This window comes from Trachypithecus francoisi, unplaced genomic scaffold, assembly GCF_009764315.1.
Source record: "Trachypithecus francoisi isolate TF-2019V2 unplaced genomic scaffold, Tfra_2.0 Lachesis_group17, whole genome shotgun sequence".
NCBI classification, from domain to species: Eukaryota; Metazoa; Chordata; class Mammalia; order Primates; family Cercopithecidae; genus Trachypithecus; species Trachypithecus francoisi.
In genome coordinates this window covers 82,176,630-82,198,231 of record NW_022681462.1, presented here as the reverse complement: position 1 = coordinate 82,198,231, position 21,602 = coordinate 82,176,630, and the positions used below count along the sequence as shown (strand labels likewise).

The window sequence follows — 21,602 nt, the reverse complement described above, 5'->3', positions numbered from 1 at the left end:
CGGCCACTGCACTCCAGCCCGGGCGACAGAGCGAAACTCCATCTCAAAAAAAAAAAAAAAAAAAAAAAATGCAAAAATTAACCGGCTTGGTGGTGTGGGCCTGTAGTTCCAGCTACTTGGGAGGCTGAGGCAGGAAAGTCGCTTGAACCCAGGAGGCAAAGGTTTTAGTGAGACAAGATCATGCCATTGCACTCCAGCCCGGGTGACAGAGCAAAACTCTGTGTCAAAAAAAAAAAAAGAGAAACAGTTAACAACCTCCTGACAATCACCTGATGGTCTCCCAACACTCCTGGTGTATGTGTTATGTGTTGGTGGTGAGCCCTCTCCTGCCCTGCTCATACCTGACTAGCTACCTAATGTAACAATTAGACTTAATAAGATTCCACTGACTGGCTGGGCGCGGTGGCTCCCATCTGTAATCCCAACTCTTGGGGAGGCCAAAGCAGGTGGATCACTTGAAGTCAGCAGTTCGAAACCAGTCTGACCAACATGGTGAAAACTGTCCCTACTAAAAATACAAAAATTAGCCGGGCGTGGTAGCACAAGCCTGTACTCCCAGCTACTTGGGAGGCTGAGGCAGGAGAATCGCTTGAACCCAGGAGGTGGAGGTTGCAGTGAGCTGAGATTGTGCCACTGCACTCCAGCCTGGGGGACAGAGCGAGACTCCGTCTCAAAAAAAAAAAAAAAAAAAAAAAGGTTCCACTGACAACACAAATGAATTGAAATATGTAATTTGATTAAAAATTAGAGATTCCCATGTCATTTAACAGTGATTTCACAGTGAGTTTTGAGTTTACACAGGGTTTACTAGTGAGGCCAGGACCATAACATGAAAGATAATTCTACTGACCATGAAGGCGTTCCCATCAGCTGTTCAGTCACTCTACAGGGGACTGGGTGGGAGCTTTCCCACAACTTCTGGAAACTCCTTGGTTTGCCTAGAGCAGTAAATCCAGGGTTCTCAGCTGCTGACTTCCATTCCTGCTGCCAGGATTGGCTGCTTGGTGATGGGGAGGCTGGTACAAACACCTGCAAAGCAGGTGGTCAGGGTAAATTTGTCTTATTATAAGACTTATTATAAAGTAACAATCAGCCAGACACAGAGGCTCACTGTAATCCCAATACTTTGGAAGGCCGAGCTGGGTGGATCACCTGAGGCCAGGAGTTCAAGACCAACCTGGCCAACATAGTGAAACCCCATCTCTACTAAAAACAATTTTTTAAAAAAGTGAGCCAGGTGTGGTGGTGCATGACTGTAATCCCAGCCACTCGAGAGGCTGAGGCAGGAGAATCGCTTGAACCCAGGAGGAGAAGGCTGCAGTGAGCTGAGATCCTGCCACTGCACTCCAGCCTAGGTGACAAAGCCAGTGAGACCCTGTCCAAAAAAAAAAAAGTACCAATTATGCTATGGTTTTGGGCTGGGAACAACTCTATTTCCCCAGGAACTAGGGATCTTGCTCCTTTTCCTGTTCTGATTCAAATGGAATGCCAGTGTGCAACTCCTAGGATTTGCTGCCATCTTCAAGATGTCAGGTCTTAAATCTGGACAAGGAAGCTACACCACGCTTTTGGAACCATGCATATAATCCAGGATTGCTGAGATTGGCAGAGGAGTGCTTTTGGTGTTCCCAAGGTCACCTAGATTTTCTCCTGTGTTATTCTCTAGGAATGCTATTCATTTACATTTTACATTTAGGTCTATGATCCATTTTGAAATAATTTTTGTGAAGGATGTAAGATCTGTGTCTAGATTAGTTTTTTTGTTATATGTATGTCCAATCGTTCTGGCACAATTTGTTGAAAAAAAAAATACTGTGCTTTTTCCATTGAATTGCCTCTCCTCCTTTGTCACAGATCAGTTGACTGTATGTGTGTGGATCTATTTCTGAGCTCTCTATTCTATTCCATTGAGGTATTTGTCTTATTGCACAGATTGGAATTTCAGGGGAATTGTTGGACAATCTGTCTCAGGCGACAAAGGCAGAGCTATTGGATCCCCCGCTAATTATTGACTTGGCTCACAGAAAAGACGTTGGATTATTTGTACAGTTTTACTCCATCATCTGCTGTCACTTAAGCCCAGATGACACCAAGTCCATCTGAAGTGTTCATTCAGGCAAGTGTGGTTCAGAAATGGTGTGAAAGACCACTGACACAAAACCTCTCTTCTGGGAAACAGTTTGAGTAATTTTTTTTTTTTTTTTTTTGAGACGGAGTCTCGCTCTGTCGCCCAGGCTGGAGTGCAGTGGCGGGATCTCAGCTCACTGCAAGCTCCGCCTCCCGGGTTCCCGCCATTCTCCTGCCTCAGCCTCCCGAGTAGCTGGGACTACAGGCGCCTGCCACCTCGCCCGGCTAGTTTTTTGTAATTTTTAGTAGAGACGGGGTTTCACCGTGTTAGCCAGGATGGTCTCGATCTCCTGACCTCGTGATCCGCCCGTCTCGGCCTCCCAAAGTGCTGGGATTACAGGCTTGAGCCACCGCGCCCGGCCGAGTAATTTTTTTTTTTTGAGACAGAGTCTCACTCTGTCGTGCAGGCTGGAGTGCAGTGGCACGATCTCGGCTCACTGCAACTTCTGCTTCCCGGGTTCAAGCGATTCTCCTGGAGGTGTGCGCAGCAGCAGTAGGGGGTCCCCAGCTAAATCGCCAGAAGTAGCAGTTGCTAGAGAAGCATTCTGCCCGCTTCACTATGGCGGCGCTTCCTCCAGACTCCTGGCAGCCACCCAGTGTTTACTTGGAGACCAGCATGGGAATAATTGTACTGGAGCTGTATTGGAGGCAGGCTCCAAAGACCTGTAAGAACTGCTGAGATGGCTCGTTGAGGTTACTAAGCGCTGGAATTACAGGCGTGAGCCACCGCGCCCGGCCACAGAAGAGAGGGTTTTGTTTGTATTTGGTGGGGTTCTCTCGGGGGGTACCGAGGCTGAGGACTGGTGGATCGAGGCAGGTGGATCACTTGAGGTCAGGAGTTCGAGAGGAGCCTGGCCAACACTGTGAAACCCTGTCTCTAGTAAAAATACAAAAATTAGCCAGGCAAAAAATTAGCCGGGCATGATGGTGCTTGTCTGTAATCCCAGCTACATCTGTAATCCCAGCTACTCAGGAAGCTGAGGCGGGAGAATTGCTTGACCTGGAAGTCAGAGGTTGCAGTGAGCCGAGATCGTGCCACTACACTCCCGTGAGGGAGCAGCCTAGGGACTAAGGCCCGCTGGCCCCGCGAAGTCAGCCAGGCCCGCATCATCCCCCCAGTTACCTGCAGAGGGCGCCGCACACACAGAGAGGCCGACGCCGAGGCCATCTAAGCTTCTGGGAAGGGGGTCCCAAAGGGAGCCCGCCGAGCTGGATGGAGTTCAGAGGGCTTGGAAGGAAGAGGTGACGACAGCTGAAAAGGAAACGCAAATTAAAAGAAGGGAACGAAGGCTGGGCGCGGTGGCTCACGCCTGTAATCCCAGCACTTTGGGAGGCCAAGGCGGGTGGATCGCTTGAGGTCAAGAATTCGAGACCATCCTGGCCAACGTGGTGAAGCCCCGTCTCTATTAAAAATACAAAAAAATTAGCCAGGCGTGGTGGCGGGTGCCTGTTATCCCAGCTACTCCGGAGGCTGAGGTGGGAGGATCGCTTGAGTCCGGGAGGTGGAGGTTGCAGTGAGCCGAGATCGCGCCACTGCACTTCAGGCTGGGCGACAGAGCGAGACCTAGTCTCAAAAAATGATAAGGAAAAGAGAGAAGCGATGGTGGGGGCGGGGTGGGGGACGGTTCTTGAAACGATCCGAGAGGGGACCGCAGCACCTGTTACGCCCCGAATCTCCTCATCTACAGAATGGACGCAGCCCACAGCGCGTGCTGCGGAAGCGCTGGAGCGCCGGTTCACGGGACACGGAACCATTGGCTAAGGGGGCGCTGGGAACGTGGAAGGTGCTCTATGCTGGGGCACTGCAGGGTGCTATTGGGCAGTAGGGTTGGAGTCAAATCTGGGTTGAAGTCCAACCTAGGTTGAAGTCCTTGCTGCCACCTGACCTCTGCGCCTCAGTTTGCTCATCAGTAAAATGGGGTTAAGGAGGCTGCCTCGCCCAGCTCCATGGAGCCGGTGGTGATGAAGGTCCTGGAGAAGCTGAATTCAGAACCCGAGCTTTGGGCGGCGGAGCCGGATCGGGCGCGGGGGGCGCGGCCTCTAGGAGGCCGGCACCAGGGGGAGCGGCGGGGCCCGGACATACCCAGCCAGGAGGAGGAGGCCGAACCTGCGCCGACTCCGCAGATGCCGCTCGGGTCTTCGTTGTCCCTCCGGGCGCCCGCCCTGGGGTCCTCTATCACCCGCCGTCACCTGGGCGCGGGGAAGCTTGCGGGAGGGGAGGCGGGGCTTGGCGGCGGCGGGAGGGGGCCCGGGGAGCTGGGGTGGGGGCGGGCGAACGGAGCGCGGGGCTCGGGACCCGGGGTCCCAGAATGGGGCGCGGGGACTGGGTTCCGAGGAGAGGGGGCTGGGGCGGGGCCGGGCGGACAGGGCTGGGGCGGAGGTGCGGGTGTGGGTCCGGGGGCAGGTCCGGGTCCGGGCTGCCAGAGCAGGGGGCGGGGGTCCGGGAGGAGGGGGCGGGGCCCGGGGGCGGGGCCGGGGTCGGCGCCCCGCGGGGAGGCCGGCCACGTGACGCCCGCGGCCCGGCGGGGCTGCCAGGCGGCTAGCGCCGCGGCGGCCCCGGGAGGTGGCGGCGGGCGCGAGAGCCTGGGCCGCTCGGGACTGACCGTCGGGGCCCCGGGACGGCGGCCCCGGGGCGCCCATGCCATGGAGAAGCTTGCGGCCGGGCTGGCCGGCCTGCGCTGGAGCATGGGCGCCTTCCCGCTTGACCTCATCGTCAGCCGCTGCCGCCTGCCCACGCTCGCCTGCCTTGGGCCAGGTACCGGGGTCGCTGGAGATGGGGACCGGGGTCCGCGGGGAAATGGTGGGCTCTCCAGGCAGGGGCCAGCGGGATCGTGAGGAGGATGCGGCGCCCGCGCCCTCCTGGCTCCCCGGTGTGGGCCCCGATCGCTTCCTGGCGCGCCTCCCGGGAGACGCGGGGCCCACCGGTCAGGTCCGCCTCCTGGGCCCCGCGGACAAGCACAGGCACAGACACCGGGGACAGGGCCGGGACAGTTTTCCCGCCCAGCTGGAGTCCGGAAAGGGGCCGAGCCCCTGCTCCCGCCCCGTCGGTGCCCCCCTTTCCCCCGCTGCCCCTGGGACCCCGTCCCGGCCGCGCCCCCTCAGTCCCTTTGTCCGCGGCCTCTCACCTCTGTCTTCCCTCATCTCTGGGACCCGGACTCTGTCTTCCCCCTACCGCCACCCCCAGCCCTGCTCCGCCCCTCTGGGGACCCTTCTTGCACTTCCTTTCGCTTCCTCAGGAGCAGTTTCGGTCCTGGGGCGGGCAGGCCACCTTCGGGAGAGGCCCGCGGGAGCCGGGTCTGCCGCCCGGCGTGACCCCCAAACCCCCGGCCCTCCCCCGAATCTTGTCCCACTTCTTAATAGGATCTGGGGCCCCCAACCGTTCGGCTGATGGAACCACTCATGGGGGCCCAAGAAGGTACCCCCGGGGGCTGCGTGGAGCGAGGGGACCGTTTCGGGGGAGGGGGGGTGCTGCTTGGTTGGGGGATGGGCGGTAGCTGGGGCTGGCAGCCAGGCCGGGGGTTTTGTGTGTGAGAAGAATAGGGGTTTGGCCCGCGTTGGCATACTCGCTTCCCTGAATGCTAATGGGGCCCGCGGCCGCAGGCTCCTCTCCTCCCCTCGGGGGCCCGGCAGCCCCTCCTCCGCGGCGGCCAGGAGTGGGCACAGTGGGCGTCAGCTGTCCCGGGAGCAGGCTCATGGGGCAGCATCGGCGCCCTGGCCGCCGGGCAGGCCAGCGTCTGTTTCTCTGGCACGGGGCAGAGTGGTCAGAGTGTGGTACCGTGTCCACCTGTGAATGGGGGATGCTGCCTTGGGGTCTTCTGGCCACTTCCCACATATCCTTTTTGGCATCTCCCCTTTCTGGGCAGCTTTTCTGAGCTCCGCGGTCTGGGTACGGCCTCCTTTGGTCTCCCCTGCCACCTCGTGCCAACCCTGGCTTGTCTCCTACTGTGCACCTCATTATAATGGCCAGCCAGTTTATTGTCTTTCCACCTGGCTGTGGGCTCCTTGAGACCGGGCATCCTTGCCCAATAAAGATTATGGATTGAATGAATGAATGAATGAATGGGTGAGTGAATGAACAACTGGTGTGATGGCCCAGCTGTCTGTTGCGTGTGACAGTGTGTGGCTATGGCTGGGTCACCATCAGGGTGTGAATGTCTGGTCAGAATTATATGGCTTGAAGGGTAGGTCCCTGTGTACCTGTGCATTTGGGAGGGGCCCCTTGGCCAGAGACTGAGTTATGTGGTTTGGGTGACAAGCATCTGTCACTGTGGGCTATTGTGGTTCAGCTGTTGGTGGTCATGAGCCATGGTTACTGGCGGGTGCCCATGTGGCTGTGGAAGACGGGGCTGAGACCCAGGACAGCTCTCAGAGGAGGGATCAGAGTTGTTCTTGTGCCCCTGGAGGTGAGGAGGTGCAGAAGAAGGCTCAGATAACACCCCCAACACACACATAGTGGGGGCCAGGCCCTCCCTGAGCGTCTTGAACTGCCCCCCACCCTGCCACACACACACACACACACATCCACCCACCCCACATGTACACACTTTATGGATCCCCCAGCCATCAGAGTAAACCATTTCCCATTTGATTCGCAGAAATTTTGTAAGTTGTGCCTGAAGGAGCAAGGAAGGAGGTGCTCCCCACCCCCACCCTCCCCACCAGCTGCAGCCAGGACATGGCCCCTTCTGCCTCCTGGAAGCTGGGCCGCCCCTCCCGCTCCCCTGGAAACCGTTGCTGGGGTTGGAGCCTCCAGGCCCAGACCCCTCCCAACTCCCAACACCTCTGCCCCAGAGCAGCTTTCCCCAGGCCCCAGGGCTGGGCCTCCCACTCCTGCCTTCTAAACCTGCTCTCTCAACCCCTCCAACCCTCAGCCATCACCACTGTAATTGGGAGGATGAGGGGCGTGGGGAGGGGGTGTCAAGGAGCTGCTTCTCTGAGATAGGGTTGGCGGTTTCTGGGGACTTCCCCACTCTCCTTTGAGGTCCCCTGAACAAGGCAGTGGGTGGAAAGGAAGGGCTGCCCTTGGGAGAGCCAGTAATCAGCTGCTCTAAGCCCTGTCACTCTCCTGACCTGAGCAACCCGTGGCTCTGGGGGAGCTCTCATAGCTGGGACCTTATAAGGGACAGTCCCATCTGGGCCCTCTCCACTGCCCCAACAGGGCCCTTCTTGCAGGGCCTAGGCCCTGACTGGGAGGCTGAGGCCCAGCTCCAGCATCTCCTGCTCAATAAAGTCTCCCTTCGCCACTCCAACCCCAGCTGGAACCTGCTGCTCCCCAGACATGCTCTAGTCAGTGCCTCAAACTTGCCTAGTCTCTGGTACATCTCTGCCCACCTCCCCAGGGGCCTAAGGGCTCCTGGAGGGCAGGGGCTGTCTGGGCTTATCCATGGGGAACTCCCAGCCCCAGCTCAGAGCCAGAGACAGCAGGCATTCCAGCCACTGATGAACGAGGGGCCCTGTCAGGAGTCACAGCCCTGAGAGGCTCACAGCCAGCCCCACAGCCCCAGGCCCCAGCTGGCAGCCTGCCTGTCCCTTGAGCTTTGCTGACCTGGGCAGGGATTGTGGGGAGCTGTCCCTCAGGGGGGTGGTCTTGGTGAGGAGGTCACCCTGTCTGTTCTTTCTGCCCCTCCTAATGTCCTGTCTTCCTTCCCCTCCTCCTCTGTCCTCCTCTCCCCTCCCAGGGGAGTACGCTGAGGGCGTCAGTGAGCGAGACATCCTGCTCATCCACTCCTGCCGCCAGTGGACAACGGTGACAGCTCATACCCTGGAGGAGGGCCACTATGTCATCGGGCCCAAGATTGACATCCCCCTGCAGTACCCAGGTGTGCCCAGCCAGGAAAAGATGTCATAAAGCCTGCGGGGGGTGTAGGCAGGAGGGGCTGGGGTCAGGGGTAGGGGGAACGCTGTGACTAGCGAGGCGGTGATTACGGTTAGGGTTGGAGTCAGGGCCCGGCAGTTTTCATTCTGTTCTGTGGAGCTCTGGGTTTCTGGCGAGGTGGCTCACAGGTTTTTTGATTCACATTTTATTTTAAAGTAGATTTGAAACTAATGATTAAAAAATACCCACACTCTTAAATTACTACGAATCAGAGCTTAACCCTAATCAGAGGCCTTCAGGGTATACCTTCAGCTGCCACACTTACCCTTTTTTGTGCAGACCCTCCAAGAGAACATGTCCTGCCAGGACCTTTTCAGTACTGTGCAACCAAACGCTGCAGAAACCAGCGAATGCCCAAGCTGATTACATGGCTGCGCCTCTCCGCACTGATTCTGTTTTTCCCAATTTTTGCATTAAACCTATTGTTTCCATTGGTTGACTTTATAAGTTAATGTTAACAATTTTAGACTTTTAAAGATTATGCTAATGGACTACCTTTATTAGTTTTATAAGTGATGTTGACATATAATAAGAGTTTGTTTGAAGAAATGATTCTGTTACCAAAAAAGGAAGTACAGCCCCTTCATTTTATAGATGATGAAATGGAGGGCTTGGGGGAGGAGGTGACTTGCCCCTTGTCACACAGCTAGGAAAAGAAGAGCATGGCCACATCCAGGTATCTCAACTGAGGGCTGGTGTCTGCTACACCACACCAGGAGCATGTGGTTGCTGTCCCCTGTGTGGGAGGGATGGGATTCTGGTGGCCCCATCCCAGAGATGTCCCCGTGTGAGCCCCGGATCCCACAGCTGCCATGTGTTAAGCATGTGCTGCATTCCATATGCTGGGCCGAACATTTTTGCCATTTCATCCTCATGGCAACCTGATGAGAAAGTCTTATCAACTCCATTTAACTCACCAGGAAACTGAGGCTCCGGGAGTTTCAGTGGCTTGCCCAGTGCCATGTTTTTTGTTTTTTGTTTTTGTTTTTAGAGATGGTCTCAAACTCCTGGTCTCAATGAAGCCTCTTGCCTCAGCCTCCCAGAGTGCTGGGATTATAGGTGTGAGTCACTGCGCCAGGCCCAGTTCTGTGTGCGTGTGTGTTTTCTGTTGCTCAGGCTGGAGTGCAGAGGCGCCATCTTGGCTCTCTGCCTCTGAGGTTCAAGCGATTCCCCTGCATCAGCCTACCAAGTAGCTGGGATTACAGGTGCCTGCCACCATGCTCGGCTAATTTTTGTATTTTTAGTAGAGACAGGGTTTCACCATGTTGGCCAGGCTCGTCTCAAACTCCTGACCTCAAGTGATCCAGCCGCCTTGGCCTCCCAAAGTGCTGGGATTACAGGTGTGAGCCACCAAACCCAGCCTAGTTCTGTGTTTTTAATTGCTGTGCCCAGCTGCTCCTGACAACCCTCTCACCAAGGCTGGGAAGCCTTTGAGTTGGGAAGGCCCCATTGCTTCCTCACAGGTAGCCCTGCCCCCTCTGACCCTGGGTCTCCCTGAGCCAGGAGGACAGGACTGAGCCCTTTACAGAGGCTTCTGTCTTTTATAACCTGTGAAGTTGGTACCTGTGTACTCCATCACCTAACCCTTTAAAAGATATGGAAACTCACTCAGATGTCTTTCTGACCTGGGGTTCTGTCTTGGGCTTGGAGCCCCCTGGGGGCCTGCTCAAGCTAGAAGTTTCCCAGCTTGGTTGGGGGAGGTCTCAGGTCTTCTTGAGATGAAAAAAGCAAAGGTTGCCTGAGCAGTGGCTGGTATATGTAATCCTAGTGCTTTAGGAGGCTGAGACAGGAGGATCCTTTGAGGCCAGGAGTTCCAGGCCAGAGTGGGCAACATAGCGAGAACCGTTCTCTGCAAACAAAACCAAAAACAAGCAAACAAACAAAGAAAACCCCAACAATAAATAAATTAGCTGGCATGGTGGCGCAGGCCTGTAGTCTGGCTACAGGGGAGGCTGAAGCCAGGTGGGGGAGATCCCTTTAGTCCAGGAGGTTGAGGCTGCAGTGAGTTATGATGGTACCCCGACATTCCAGCATCTAAAATAAATAAATAAAAATTAAAAAGAGAAAGAAAGATTGGGAAAATCCCTCACTGAAAAAAACGTGACTTTAGGGACTTCATTTTGGTTGTGTCATTAAAACTCTGGGAACCCGAGGCACAGTCTCCCAGGGAACCGTGGGTGCGGGGGCTCCTAGCTCTTCCTCCCATCTCTCTGGCGCCCCTGCATGCCTGTGTCCGGTGGTGGTCTTGGGGGGCGCGGCCCCCGCCCCAGCCCCATCTTTTTGCGGGGCTGCTACTGTCCGCCCGCACGGGGGAGGGGAGGCGGAGGCGGAGGCCGGCGGGTTAACGAGGAGGCGCTGAGTGCACGGCTGGGCTCCACGCTGATTTCTCCTAATGAATTAATAATGGCGCTGGGCGGGCGGGGGCGGCCGGCTGCGGACCGGCGAGAGAGCTGCGGGGAAGGCCAGGGAGGGAGGAGGACGGCGCCCCGCGCGGGGTGGGGCTCGGGGCACTGCCGGTGACTCGGTCTCCCGGCTGCCGCGCTCTGCTCTGGGAGTCAGGGAGACCTGGCCAGGCTCCGCACTGTCCCCCCTCCCAGTCCCCGTCCCCCGCCCCGGCCCAGCGGGAGGGGCCAGGCGTCTTCCCTGAGCATGGGGCCACTTCCCCAGTGTTGGCCTTGTTTCCTGCTCAGCATTTGGCAGATGCGCCTCTGGCCAGCGGGATGTTTCCATTTTACAGATGGAAATCCGAAGCCCAGAGAGATTAAATAATTTGCCTAAGGTCACACAGCTGGCTAGTGGCAGGGTGGGATTCAGCCAGATATGTCGCACTCCAAAGCCGGAGCTTTTACCCATGTTCTTTACTGAGTGTGTGCTGTGGGGAAGGCATGGAGAAGGGTGGTCAGCAAGCCCCTGCCACAGCCCAGGTGCTTGGGGCCGGAAGGGAGGAGTGAGGCAGCCATGTGTTCTGACGGCAAGGACAAGGAGGAGAGGCAGGTCAGGATGGGGCAGGTCCCTAGAGCCGTGGGGGACATCAGGTCCCATATAGGGGGAGGCAGGAGAGGAAGCCGCCCCTGGGCTGGCGGGGAGGAAAAGGCTTCCAGGGTATGGAGCATCACTCCCTGGAGGGCTCCCTTCCTTCCTCCTGCAGTAATGACCGGCGCTGGGCTTCAGGCTGCCGCGGAGGGGATGGTGCTGGATGCCATGGTTACATCGATCTTCCCTGCCACATCCTCCCCCAGCTCCAGCCCTGACTTGGCTCCAAGTCTCCCCACAGGGGGCAGTGGGCATTGCTCCCTGCCTGGCTACTTGTGGTTGGGGCAGGGGCAGGGGTGGGGGGTTGTGTGTGGACTTGGGGGAGGAGGCAGGGGTGAGGGGAGTGGGGCTACTCAGTGCCTGCAGTTCCTGCTTCCCAAGTCCTAGATCCCTGCTTCTTGCCTGCCCTCGTCCACATTTTTCTGCTGTTGCCTTCTAGGGCTGTGGCACTTCAGAGGCCTTTTCCCAGGTGGGTCCCAGGGCAGGGAGGGCAGGCCTGGGGGCTCCCCCACCAGCATTCTCCTGGCCATTTCCCCTTGTTCTGGGCTGTCATTTCTCTCCCTGCTCAGTGATGATGCTTCAGGCCCTGCCCTCTGCTCCTCTTACCCTGCACCATGGGTGTCTTCATCTGGGTCTCTGGCTGGGTTTGGGGGCCCCCAGGAACCCCCGGCACTGCATACACAATTGTGCATGTGTTCATGCTAGGATCACAGTGTGGGCATTTTTCTGGGATGAACATCCCCAAAGTGTCAAGCCCCCTGCTCTTCCTCTTCCCTGAGCCATCTCACTTGCCTCACAGCCGAGGCTGCCACCTGTGGGCTGGTGACCTTCAGTCTGTTTCGCTGGCCAGATGTCCCCAAGTTCTGCACACACACTGGTGGCACCCACCCTAGGAGCACCACCTCAAGGCCCCTTCCTTGGCCTCTCCAGGATCTGCCTTGGTCCCATAACATGTTCCTTCTGGGTTCCCAGTTTTTGTTAACAGCTCTGCCATCTCCTTTTCTTTTCTTTTTTTTTTTTTTGAGACAGTCTCGCTCTGTTGTCCAGACTGGAGTGCAGTGGTGTGATCTTGGCTCACTGCAACCTCTGCCTTCCGAGTTCAAGCGATTCTCCTGCCTCAGCCTCCCAAGTAGCTGGGACTACAGGTGTGTGCCACCACACCCAGATAGGTTTTTGTATTTTTAGTAGAGATGAGGTTTCACCATGTTGGCCAGGCTGGTCTTGAACTGCTGACCTCAAGTGATCTGCCCACTTTGGCCTCCCAAAGTGCTGGGTTACAAGCGTGAGCCACCGTGCCTGGCCTGCCATCTCCATTTCTGACCAGGCTGGTGGCCTGAGTACATCATCCTGAGTCCCTTCCTTCCCCAACTCCCCCTTATTCAGTCACCCAAGCCTGCTGGGTCTCCCTTCCCAGTGTCTCTTGCTCTGTTTCTGCTATTCCCTAGCTCTTCTCCAGAACCCCTTACTGGGTCGTTTACCTGACTGGTCTCCTGGTTATTTTAATAGAGCTGAACCTGGATCACAGTATTTCTTTGCTCGAAACACTCCAGTGGGTCTCATGTTGTACAGAATAAAGTCTTACTGCTTTAAGCAAGGCATTCAGAGCCTCTCAAATCCCAGTTGCTGTCTGCATCCCCTCCTGTCCTCCCTCTCTCTAAGTCCTTCCCTGCAGGCACGCACCATCTGGGGCAGGTGGTCTGATTTTGTGTCTCTGTGTCTTTGTTTACACTGTTTCTTCCACAGGGAATGCCCATTCTGTGAATTCCCTTTCATTCTTAAGGTGCAGCTCAGTGATCCTCTCAGATTCCGCCAGGCAGGTTTCTCTTACCCAGTCATCTTCTAACTCTTTTGTCACAAGTCTGTTGTAGCACTTATCACATCCCACCATCATTGAGTACTCATCGTCTCACCCACTATATCTGGATTTCTTTAAGGGCAGACTGTATTTTACAGCTTTGCACCCTGTGTGTGGCCTACCGTAGTGTCTGACACATAGCGAGTGCTCCATCAATATGTGTGCGATGATTAAATGAATGAACTGTGACAGAAGCAACTACCAAGGGGGCTTCAGAAGCTAAAGAAGGCCCAGCACGGGGCTCACACGTGTAATCCCAGCACCTTGGGAGACCATAGCTGGCGGATCGCTTGAGCCCAGGAGTTTGAGACCAGCCTGGGCAACATCATGAGACCTCATCTAAAAAGTTAGCCAGGCATGGTGGCACATGCCTGTGGTCCCAGCTACTTGAGAGGCTGAGGCAGGAGGATCCCTTGAGCCCAGGAGGTCGAAGCTGCAGTGAGTTGTGATCATACCACTGTACTCCACCCTGGGTGACAAAGCAAGACCCTGTTTCAAAAAACAAAAACACCCAGAGGCTAAAGAGTCACCTTGTCTTCTCTCGACTTGTTCCCTCACCTATTCACGGCTCTCTTCCTACTGTATGAAGCCTGAGAAAAGGCCATCCATCGGATGCCAGGGCGGCTCAGAGCTTGTCTTTGTGCTCCTGTGGGTATGCATATAAAAGGTGAGGTGAGATAGCTTACACAGGGATGCCAGCTTCACAGACTGGCAATCACTTCTGGAACGTCTGTGTCTCCAAGGGGCATGTGCTGAGCTTGGCAAAGCACACAGCCCCAGACTGCAGGTTGGGAAGGCCTCCTCTCAGGGAGGTAGGTGGCTTTGCTGGGTTCAGGTCAGAGCCTCTGGGAGAGTAGGACTGGATATCAGAGCAGGGCAGGGTGTGGGAACAGAGCTGGGGTCAGAGTGGCTCTCCCAGAGCCTTCAAGGGCTGGGCCAGGCCCTCATTGGCCCAGTGCCACTTCCATGCGGATGAGCAGCCCAGGGCGAAGCACAGGATGCCAGATCCAGGTAGGGCCCACAATCATCTGTCCCCACCCCCTCAGATGAGGACCCAGAGGCCCAGAGAGGGAAAGGAACTTGTCACGGCAAATCAGAGGTCAGGTTGGGACCGAGCAAGGAGCCAGCATCCTGGTACCACACTGATAGTTGATCAGAGGCCAGCTCTGTGTCCACATGTTTGGGGCTATTTGCAATTGGGTTCTCTGGGCAGGCAGCCGCTAGCCTCACTGCATACCCACAGGCTCTCTATGGGGTGAGGGCTGGGCTGTAGATGCTAGGGATCTGTGCTCACCTTGCTGAAGCCGAGCCAGATGACCAGCCCCCTTCAGCCCATGCCAGTGGAAACCTGCCCTTTGGCCTTCCTTAGTTCCTGAGGGACTGGCTGAGATTATGGTAGCAGGGGACCACGAAGGCTCTTGGGATGCAGGCAGGCCCACTCCAGCAACTTTTGTCACCCACTATGCAGGGAAGTTCAAGCTCCTGGAACAGGCCCGGGATGTGCGGGAACCAGTGAGGTACTTCAGCAGCGTGGAGGAGGTGGCCAGTGTCTTCCCTGACCGCATCTTCGTGATGGAAGCCATCACCTTCAGCGTCAAGGTCAGTCACTCCATCACCAGGTGTGGTGTCCCCACACTACTCCTTGCCTCAGGGGCAACCCTGACCCTGGTTGGAAGGTTGCCCTGAGGATCCAAGAAGGAGAGTGGCTCCTGGGGACCCCTTAGGGGCCTTTGGCACAATTGAGCCATGTCAGAAGAGTGGGGAATAGGGCCCACTAGGCTGAAGGACTTCCTGCGAAAGGTAGTGAAGAAGGAAGGGGTGTCTGGAAGGGTCATGTTCTGACTTGGAGACTTTTCAGGGCAACCTGTCCCTAGCTGCCCCAGCACCCACTTGTAGAGGCGGTGGTTGTGGTAAGCAGGCAGTGTAAATAGACCCCTGCTGTGGGGCGGGAGCAGTGGCTCACGCCTGTAATCCCAACACTTTGGGAGGCTAAGGAGGGAGGATCGATTGAGGTCAGAAGTTTGAGACCATCCTGGGCAACATGGAGAGACCCTGTCTCTACAAAAAAATGTTAAAAAATTAACTGGGCATGGTGGTGCACATCTGTAGTCCTAGCTACTTGGGAGGCTGAGGCAGGAGGACTGTTGCCAGGAGTTTGAGGCTGCACTGAGCTGTGAATGTGCCACTGCCCTCCAACCTGGGCGACAGAGCAAGACCATGTCTCTAAAAAAAACAAAACAAAACAAAACAAAAAAACAAAACTAAAAACAGTCCCTGCTGTGTACAGATAGTGCTGTTCTGTTTACAAATCCTTTTCTTATCCATCAATTCATTTCTCTTCACATAGCCTTGTTGGATGGGCAGGGCATTATGATCGCGCAAATGGTAAAGACAATGATGATAAAAGTCGCCATTTACTGTATACTTTATGTTGCTGATCCAAGTAGTGGGGAAGAAAAGAAAAATATGTTACTGCACCTACAGTCTTTTTAATCCTACAGCAGTTCTTCGAAGTAAGAGTTATCAGATATGGTCGCTAAGGCGTGGAGGGGCAACTCATTTAAGGTGGCACAGCTGCTAGTCGTCTCTCCAGGATGAACGTGGATCTCTTGGCCTACAGCCCAATGCTTTCCATCTGGTCCGAGCCCCGGGAGGGCGGAAGAGGAAGGCTGTCTTCCCTTTCCAGTCTCTGGGAGCTGGCCGCGTGGCTTTCCCTGGGACCTGGCTAAGGCACTGCCCTGTCTCTGGGATCTCCAGGTGGTGTCGGGCGAGTTCAGCGAGGACAGCGAGGTGTACAACTTCACGCTGCATGCGGGCGACGAGCTCACTCTTATGGGCCAGGCGGAGATCCTGTGCGCCAAGACCACCAAGGAGCGCTCGCGCTTCACCACCCTCCTGCGAAAGCTGGGCCGGGCCGGTGCGCTGACCGGGGTGGGAGGTGGCGGCCCGGCGAGCGCGGGGGCCGCGGGAGGCAGCGGCGGCGGGGGCGCCAGGCCGGTCAAAGGCAAGATGCCCTGCCTCATCTGCATGAACCACCGCACCAACGAGAGCCTGAGCCTGCCCTTCCAGTGCCAGGGCCGCTTCAGCACTCGCAGCCCGCTGGAGTTGCAGATGCAGGAGGGCGAGCACACGGTGCGCGCCATCATCGAGCGCGTGCGGCTACCGGTGAACGTACTGGTGCCCAGCCGGCCGCCGCGCAACCCCTACGACCTGCACCCGGTGCGGGAGGGTCACTGCTACAAGCTGGTTAGCATCATCTCCAAGACGGTGGTGCTGGGGCTGGCGCTGCGCCGCGAGGGCCCGGCGCCGTTGCACTTCCTGCTGCTAACGGACACGCCGCGCTTCGCGCTGCCGCAGGGTCTGCTGGCCGGGGACCCGCGCGTCGAGCGCCTGGTGCGCGACAGCGCCTCCTACTGCCGCGAGCGCTTCGACCCCGACGAGTACTCCACGGCCGTGCGCGAGGCGCCTGCCGAGCTCGCCGAAGACTGCGCCAGCCCGCGCCGCGCGCGCCTCTGCCTGCCCGCGCCGCGCGTCCCCGGGCTCGCCCGCGCCCCAGGCCCACTAGCGCCCGCTCCCGCCGGCGAGGGCGACCAGGAGTACGTGAGCCCCGACTGGGCAGCCGCTCCCGAGCCCGCCGCTCCGCCCGCAGAGATCCCCTACGAGGAGCTGTGGGCGCACCAGGGGCCGGAGGGCCTCGCCCGGCCGTCCCCAGGACCCGACCTCATCTCCTTCGGGACCGCGGGACCGCCGCGTCGGGAGCCGGAGGCGCCGCCGCCTCCGGTCCCTCCCAAATCTGAGGCGGTGAGTGAGCGCGCTGGGGGCCGAGTCCCGGGTCCAGCCAGGGCCCAAAGCCCGTTCTCCTGAGCCCCGGCCCCGTAGTATGTGGCAGACGAGGTGGCGGGGTGGGGAAGGGGAGAAGGAAAGGGCAGAGCCATGCCAGGCAAGAGCATTTGTAGTAAGGGGCACTGGGGCGAACGGTGGCGGGGGAGCTGTGGGACAGAGATGCGTATAGGTCCCCAGCCTCAGAGGATTTGAGAGAAGCCCCGAAACACTGTTACCCAGAAGGTTCCACAGAACAGGGGTCCTTTAAGTTGTTCCGTGAAAAGAAGTTTCCTTGGCGAAGTAAGCTTAGAGATGTGAGTGATTGCCAGCCCTGTTTCCCTCCTCCTCATGTCGGAGTCACAGAGCTTTGGTACATGAAAAGCTCTGAGAAGGCCTGCACTAAGGAATCCTGTTGATCAGAACATTTTCTCCCTGCCCGTAACACCCGTCAGCATCCCATGGAGTCCTCTTTGGGGTACGCGACCTGTAGGGAGGGATGCAGGTGGCAGACGCTTCCTTCCCTCGGTCCCCTCGGCCTTCCTTTGTCCTCTGCTTTCTCTTTTTTTCCTTGAGGAGGGAGCACGTCTGCTTAACCTGTTTTGATCTACCTCTGTATTCTTTTTCTTAACATTCATAATGGGTTTCCGAGGAACAGGAAGGAGGCTGTGCGTGCGTTGGGACAGGGTGTGGGTGCGTGAGATAGGCTGGGAAGGCTAGGAAGGGTTGGGTGGCTGGCTGACTGGATGAGCAGTTGGGGTGCAAGGCAGCCTATTGGCAAAGTGAGACGAGTGTCAGGCCCAGACAGCCCCTTTGCCCAGCTGCTTGGGAAGGGGAAGATAAGGAGTGCCAGCTGTTTGGAGTCGAGGTGGAGTCACCGCCCTCTGCTTGTAGGTGAAGGAGGAGTGCCGCCTGCTCAACGCCCCTCCAGTGCCTCCCCGGGGTGGCAATGGCAGTGGCCGGCTCTCGGGTAGCCCCCCGGTTCCCCCTCGCTTCCCCAAGCTGCAGCCGGTACATTCCCCCAGCTCCAGCCTCTCCTACTACTCCTCTGGCCTCCAGGATGGGTGAGTCCCTGGCTTCCTTTGGTCCTCAGTTCTAAGGTAGATCGAGGCAGGGAAGGGTGAGGAGGGGAGACTATGGTGCTGAGGAAGAGAAACTCTTCAGGCCTGGGAAGTTCCCAGGGTGCAGGTCCATGTGCAGTGGCTGAGGGAGGGGCACGGGTGTCTGGGTGTCTTGGGACCTGGGGCCCAGTGGCCTGTTCTGCCCACTTCAGCTCCTTTCTCTCTTAAATGTTGAGGAACAAATGGGAACATTGCCCTGGTCCCCTCAAGGTGGGGACTTTGCTGCAGGATAGAGGGACGAGAGCTCCTTGCTGTTTTGAAATATTTATTAGGTTCAGGCTGGGCATGGTGGCTCATGCCTGTAATCTCAGCACTTTGGGAGGCCGAGCTGGGTGAATCACTTGAGGTCAGGAGTTCAAGACCAGCCTGGCTAACATGGTGAAACTCCATGTCTTCTAAAATACAAAAATTAGCTGGGCGTCATGGCACGTGCCTATAATCCCAGCTACTCCGGAGGCTGAAGCAGGAGAATCAATTGAACCTGGGAGGCGGAGGTTGCAGTGTGCCAAGACTGCACCACTGCACTCCAGCCTGGGCGACAGAGCGAGACTCCATCTTAAAAGAAAAAAAAAAGAAGAAATTTTTATTAAGTTCAGTTTCGTTTGGTTTTTCCCCTATGTTTTCTGACCTGGGCTGGGGGATGCTGGAAGGAAGAACAGGGCCATTCCGGGGGGTCTCGGACTGGGGCTGGGGTGCAGGCCCGTGTTGCTGAGGGCACGGTGGTGCTTGGCTGCATTGCATGTGTGACCCTGTCATGTTCCCTCTTGCTCAGCCTCACCTGTCCTATGTGTGTGTGTCTGTCTCTGTCCACAGGGCGGGTTCCCGCAGTGGCAGTGGCTCCCCATCACCGGACACGTACTCCCTCTATTGCTACCCATGCACCTGGGGAGACTGCAAGGTGGGCGAATCCTCTAGCCGCCCAGCCCCCGGACCCCTACCCTCAACCACACAGCCCAGCCAGGCCTCCCGGGCGCTCACAGAGCCTCTGAGCGGTCGAGCCGCCTCCCTTCTGGGGGCTGACACCCCTGTTAAGACCTACCACAGCTGCCCTCCTCTATTCAAGCCCTCACACCCCCAGAAGCGCTTTGCTCCATTCGGAGCTCTCAACCCTTTTTCCGGGCCTGCCTACCCCTCAGGCCCTTCAGCGGCCTCCTCTTCTGGCCCCACAACCACCTCGGGTCCTGTGGCTACCTCTGGCCCTGCGTATTCCCCAGGCCCAGCCTCGCCAGGCCAGGCCTATTCAGCTGCTCCCCCCTCCTCCTGCGCCCCCTCCTCCTCCTCCTCTTCTGAATGGCAGGAACCAGCCCTGGAGCCCTTCGATCCCTTTGAGCTGGGGCAGGGCAGTTCTCCAGAGCCTGAGCTGCTGCGTTCTCAGGAGCCCAGAGCAGTGGGGACACCTGGGCCTGGACCCCGCCTTTCCCCACTTGGCCCCCCCAAGGCCTTTGAGCCTGAAGGTTTGGTGCTGCGCCAGGTCCCCACCCCACTGTCACCAGCTGCTCTGCAGGGACCTGAGGCAGGAGGAGGACGACTTTTTCTAACCCAAGGGCGCCTGGAAGGGCCTCCTGCCAGTCCCCGGGATGGAGCCACAGGCTTTGGAGTCCGGGATGCCTCCTCCTGGCAGCCCCCTGCTGACCTGTCTGCGCTCTCCCTGGAGGAGGTCTCTCGCAGTCTGCGTTTTATCGGGCTCTCAGAGGATGTCGTGAGCTTCTTTGCCCGAGAACGCATCGATGGTAGCATCTTCGTGCAGCTCAGTGAGGACATCCTGGCAGATGACTTCCATCTCACCAAGCTGCAGGTCAAGAAGATCATGCAGTTCATCAAAGGCTGGAGGCCCAAGATCTGAACTGCCCAGCTGGAGCTGCACAGCTGGAATGCTGGCATGGGGGCCCTAGGGACAGCACTTGGGAGGAGCAGGTGCTGCCTGCAGGGAGGATCGATGTCGAGACAGACTGCTCGGCAGCCACTGGGTGGATCCAGGGGAGATGCAAGTGGAAATGTGATCCTCTGGGCTCAGACCGCTGCACGGGACAACTTGCCTTTGAGTGTGCAGAATACATGGGAAAGGGGCTGGGAGCACCACTGTGTACCTGGGCCCAGTAAGGCATTTGCTGTGATTCCCACAACGGGGTCAAAAGCTGGCCTTCAGGGTGACCTAACACCTCCTCATGCCCTGCTATAGACCTTCACAAATGACTTCCACTGCTCAAACCTGTAGGCTCTGTTTAGAGACAAGATGGCCGGTAATTTAAGCACAAATTTCCCAAGTGCCCACTCTCCTTTGTGCTCTGTGGGCTTCTGGCCTAAAGCTGCCCCAGAGTGAGGGTGTAGATGTCTGTGTCTCTGGGATGCCTTTCCTTTCCCCCTCTGCTCCACTGCGGTTGACAGGGGGTGGGGGGTGGGGTGGGGGTGGGGGGCCTGGCCCTGCACACAAGTGAGTCGTGTACAAGCCTAAGCCATGGCACCTCAGAAGCTCCACCTGTGGGTCCTGGTTCATGGGTGACGACTTTGGAAGAGCACAGCTCTGCTACTGACCCGACCCACTTACCTAGTTAGGAAGCCAGACACTGCCCAGATGGCTCTAGCACCCTGGCTTCCCCTCTGACTTTACTGCAACTAGTTATCCATCCGTCAGGTGGGGTTCAGTCTCAGAATACTGTCTCCGTGGAAGAGCAGGTCGATTTAGGTCAGCTTCTCCTTGATTCTAGAAACAAGTGGTAGTCAGCCACCCCCAATTCTGCCAATCTCTTGCTCCCATCATTTGGCTCTGACAATATGATTTTGGTGTTTTTCCCTGGTTTCCTGTCACTGGCACAGGAGGGTACACTTGGGAGAGCGTGGTCCTGGAGCTCAGTCCCGCACTTGTTCACGTGCTTCAGAGCAGGTCTTTGTGCCCTTGAATCTCAAACATGGGGATCTGCTTGGTACCCAGAGCTCTGGTCATTGTGTCCAACCACACACCCCACCCTACCCCTGTGCCGTCCATCTCACCCAGAACCACAGGGTGCCCACTAGTGTCAGGGTCCAAGGTGCCAGCCTTCTCTTCTGCCTTACCTAGTCTACCTATTTATTTCCTCTACTTTTTATCTTAAGAGTAGCCAAGCCATGCTGGTGCCCATACTCCAAGCAGGCTGCCTCAGCTCAGAGAAGTGGTCAGAGTAGAGCACAAAACCTGTGATGTGGGGACATTTGGTTTTCTTGCAGATCATTTAAAGAATCCTCAAGGACTAGTGAAATAAATGCTAGACTGCTGAAGACTAGTACAAGTGGCATTCTGGGTGCCAGCTGCTTTCTTCTTTTGAAAACAAGGCCATGGGGACCCATGGGCACAGTGTAAATGCCTTCAGGCAGGAGAGGACTGAGGGAGGAATGATGTGTGCGTGTGGCCATTCCCATGTCTGCGGAGGTGGCTGGTGGCAGCCTTCATTCCCTTCTGCAAGGCCCTTGCCAGCCCCTCCCTACCCTACAAGAACCCCTCCAGCTCCCACTAGTTTCAACATAATTCACAACTACCTGGTGTTACTGAAGGGAAAGACCCAGGCTCAAAGCTGAATGCCACCAGCCAGGGCCCAAGCTTAGCTTCCTGCATTGGCAGAATGCCAGCCTCAGGCTCTCAGACCAAATTTGGAAGCCTGTTAATGGCTTTGGTGCAAGGGATCAGCTCCCTACTCTGGTCATCTGAAAACCCCAAGTCAGAGGTGACTTGGTTTTAGGGTCTGGCTTCCTAGTGACCAAGCAGAGCCAGAGCTGATCTCTCTGCCTGCCAGTTCCAGCT

The 21,602-nt window shown here is 57.1% G+C and overlaps 1 protein-coding gene across 3 annotated transcripts; it reads left to right on the top strand.

Annotated features, from left to right (window-relative positions):
• Positions 1 to 4,569: 4,569 nt before the first annotated feature.
• GAREM2 (GRB2 associated regulator of MAPK1 subtype 2) lies at positions 4,570 to 21,099 on the top strand. Of its 3 annotated transcripts, XM_033176331.1 has the most exons (7): positions 4,572 to 4,882; positions 7,806 to 7,946; positions 14,359 to 14,489; positions 15,648 to 16,691; positions 17,604 to 17,773; positions 18,644 to 18,728; positions 19,128 to 21,099. In XM_033176331.1, the coding sequence occupies exons 1-7, from the start codon at positions 4,771 to 4,773 to the stop codon at positions 19,671 to 19,673; spliced, it is 2,229 nt and encodes a 742-aa protein (XP_033032222.1). In that variant the 5' UTR covers positions 4,572 to 4,770; the 3' UTR covers positions 19,674 to 21,099. The 3 variants fall into 3 exon arrangements, with proteins under 3 accessions (XP_033032221.1, XP_033032222.1, XP_033032220.1); XM_033176330.1 differs by having other exon boundaries at positions 4,570 to 4,882; positions 18,644 to 21,099; XM_033176329.1 differs by having other exon boundaries at positions 4,778 to 5,542; positions 18,644 to 21,099.
• The last annotated feature ends 503 nt before the right edge of the window (positions 21,100 to 21,602 follow it).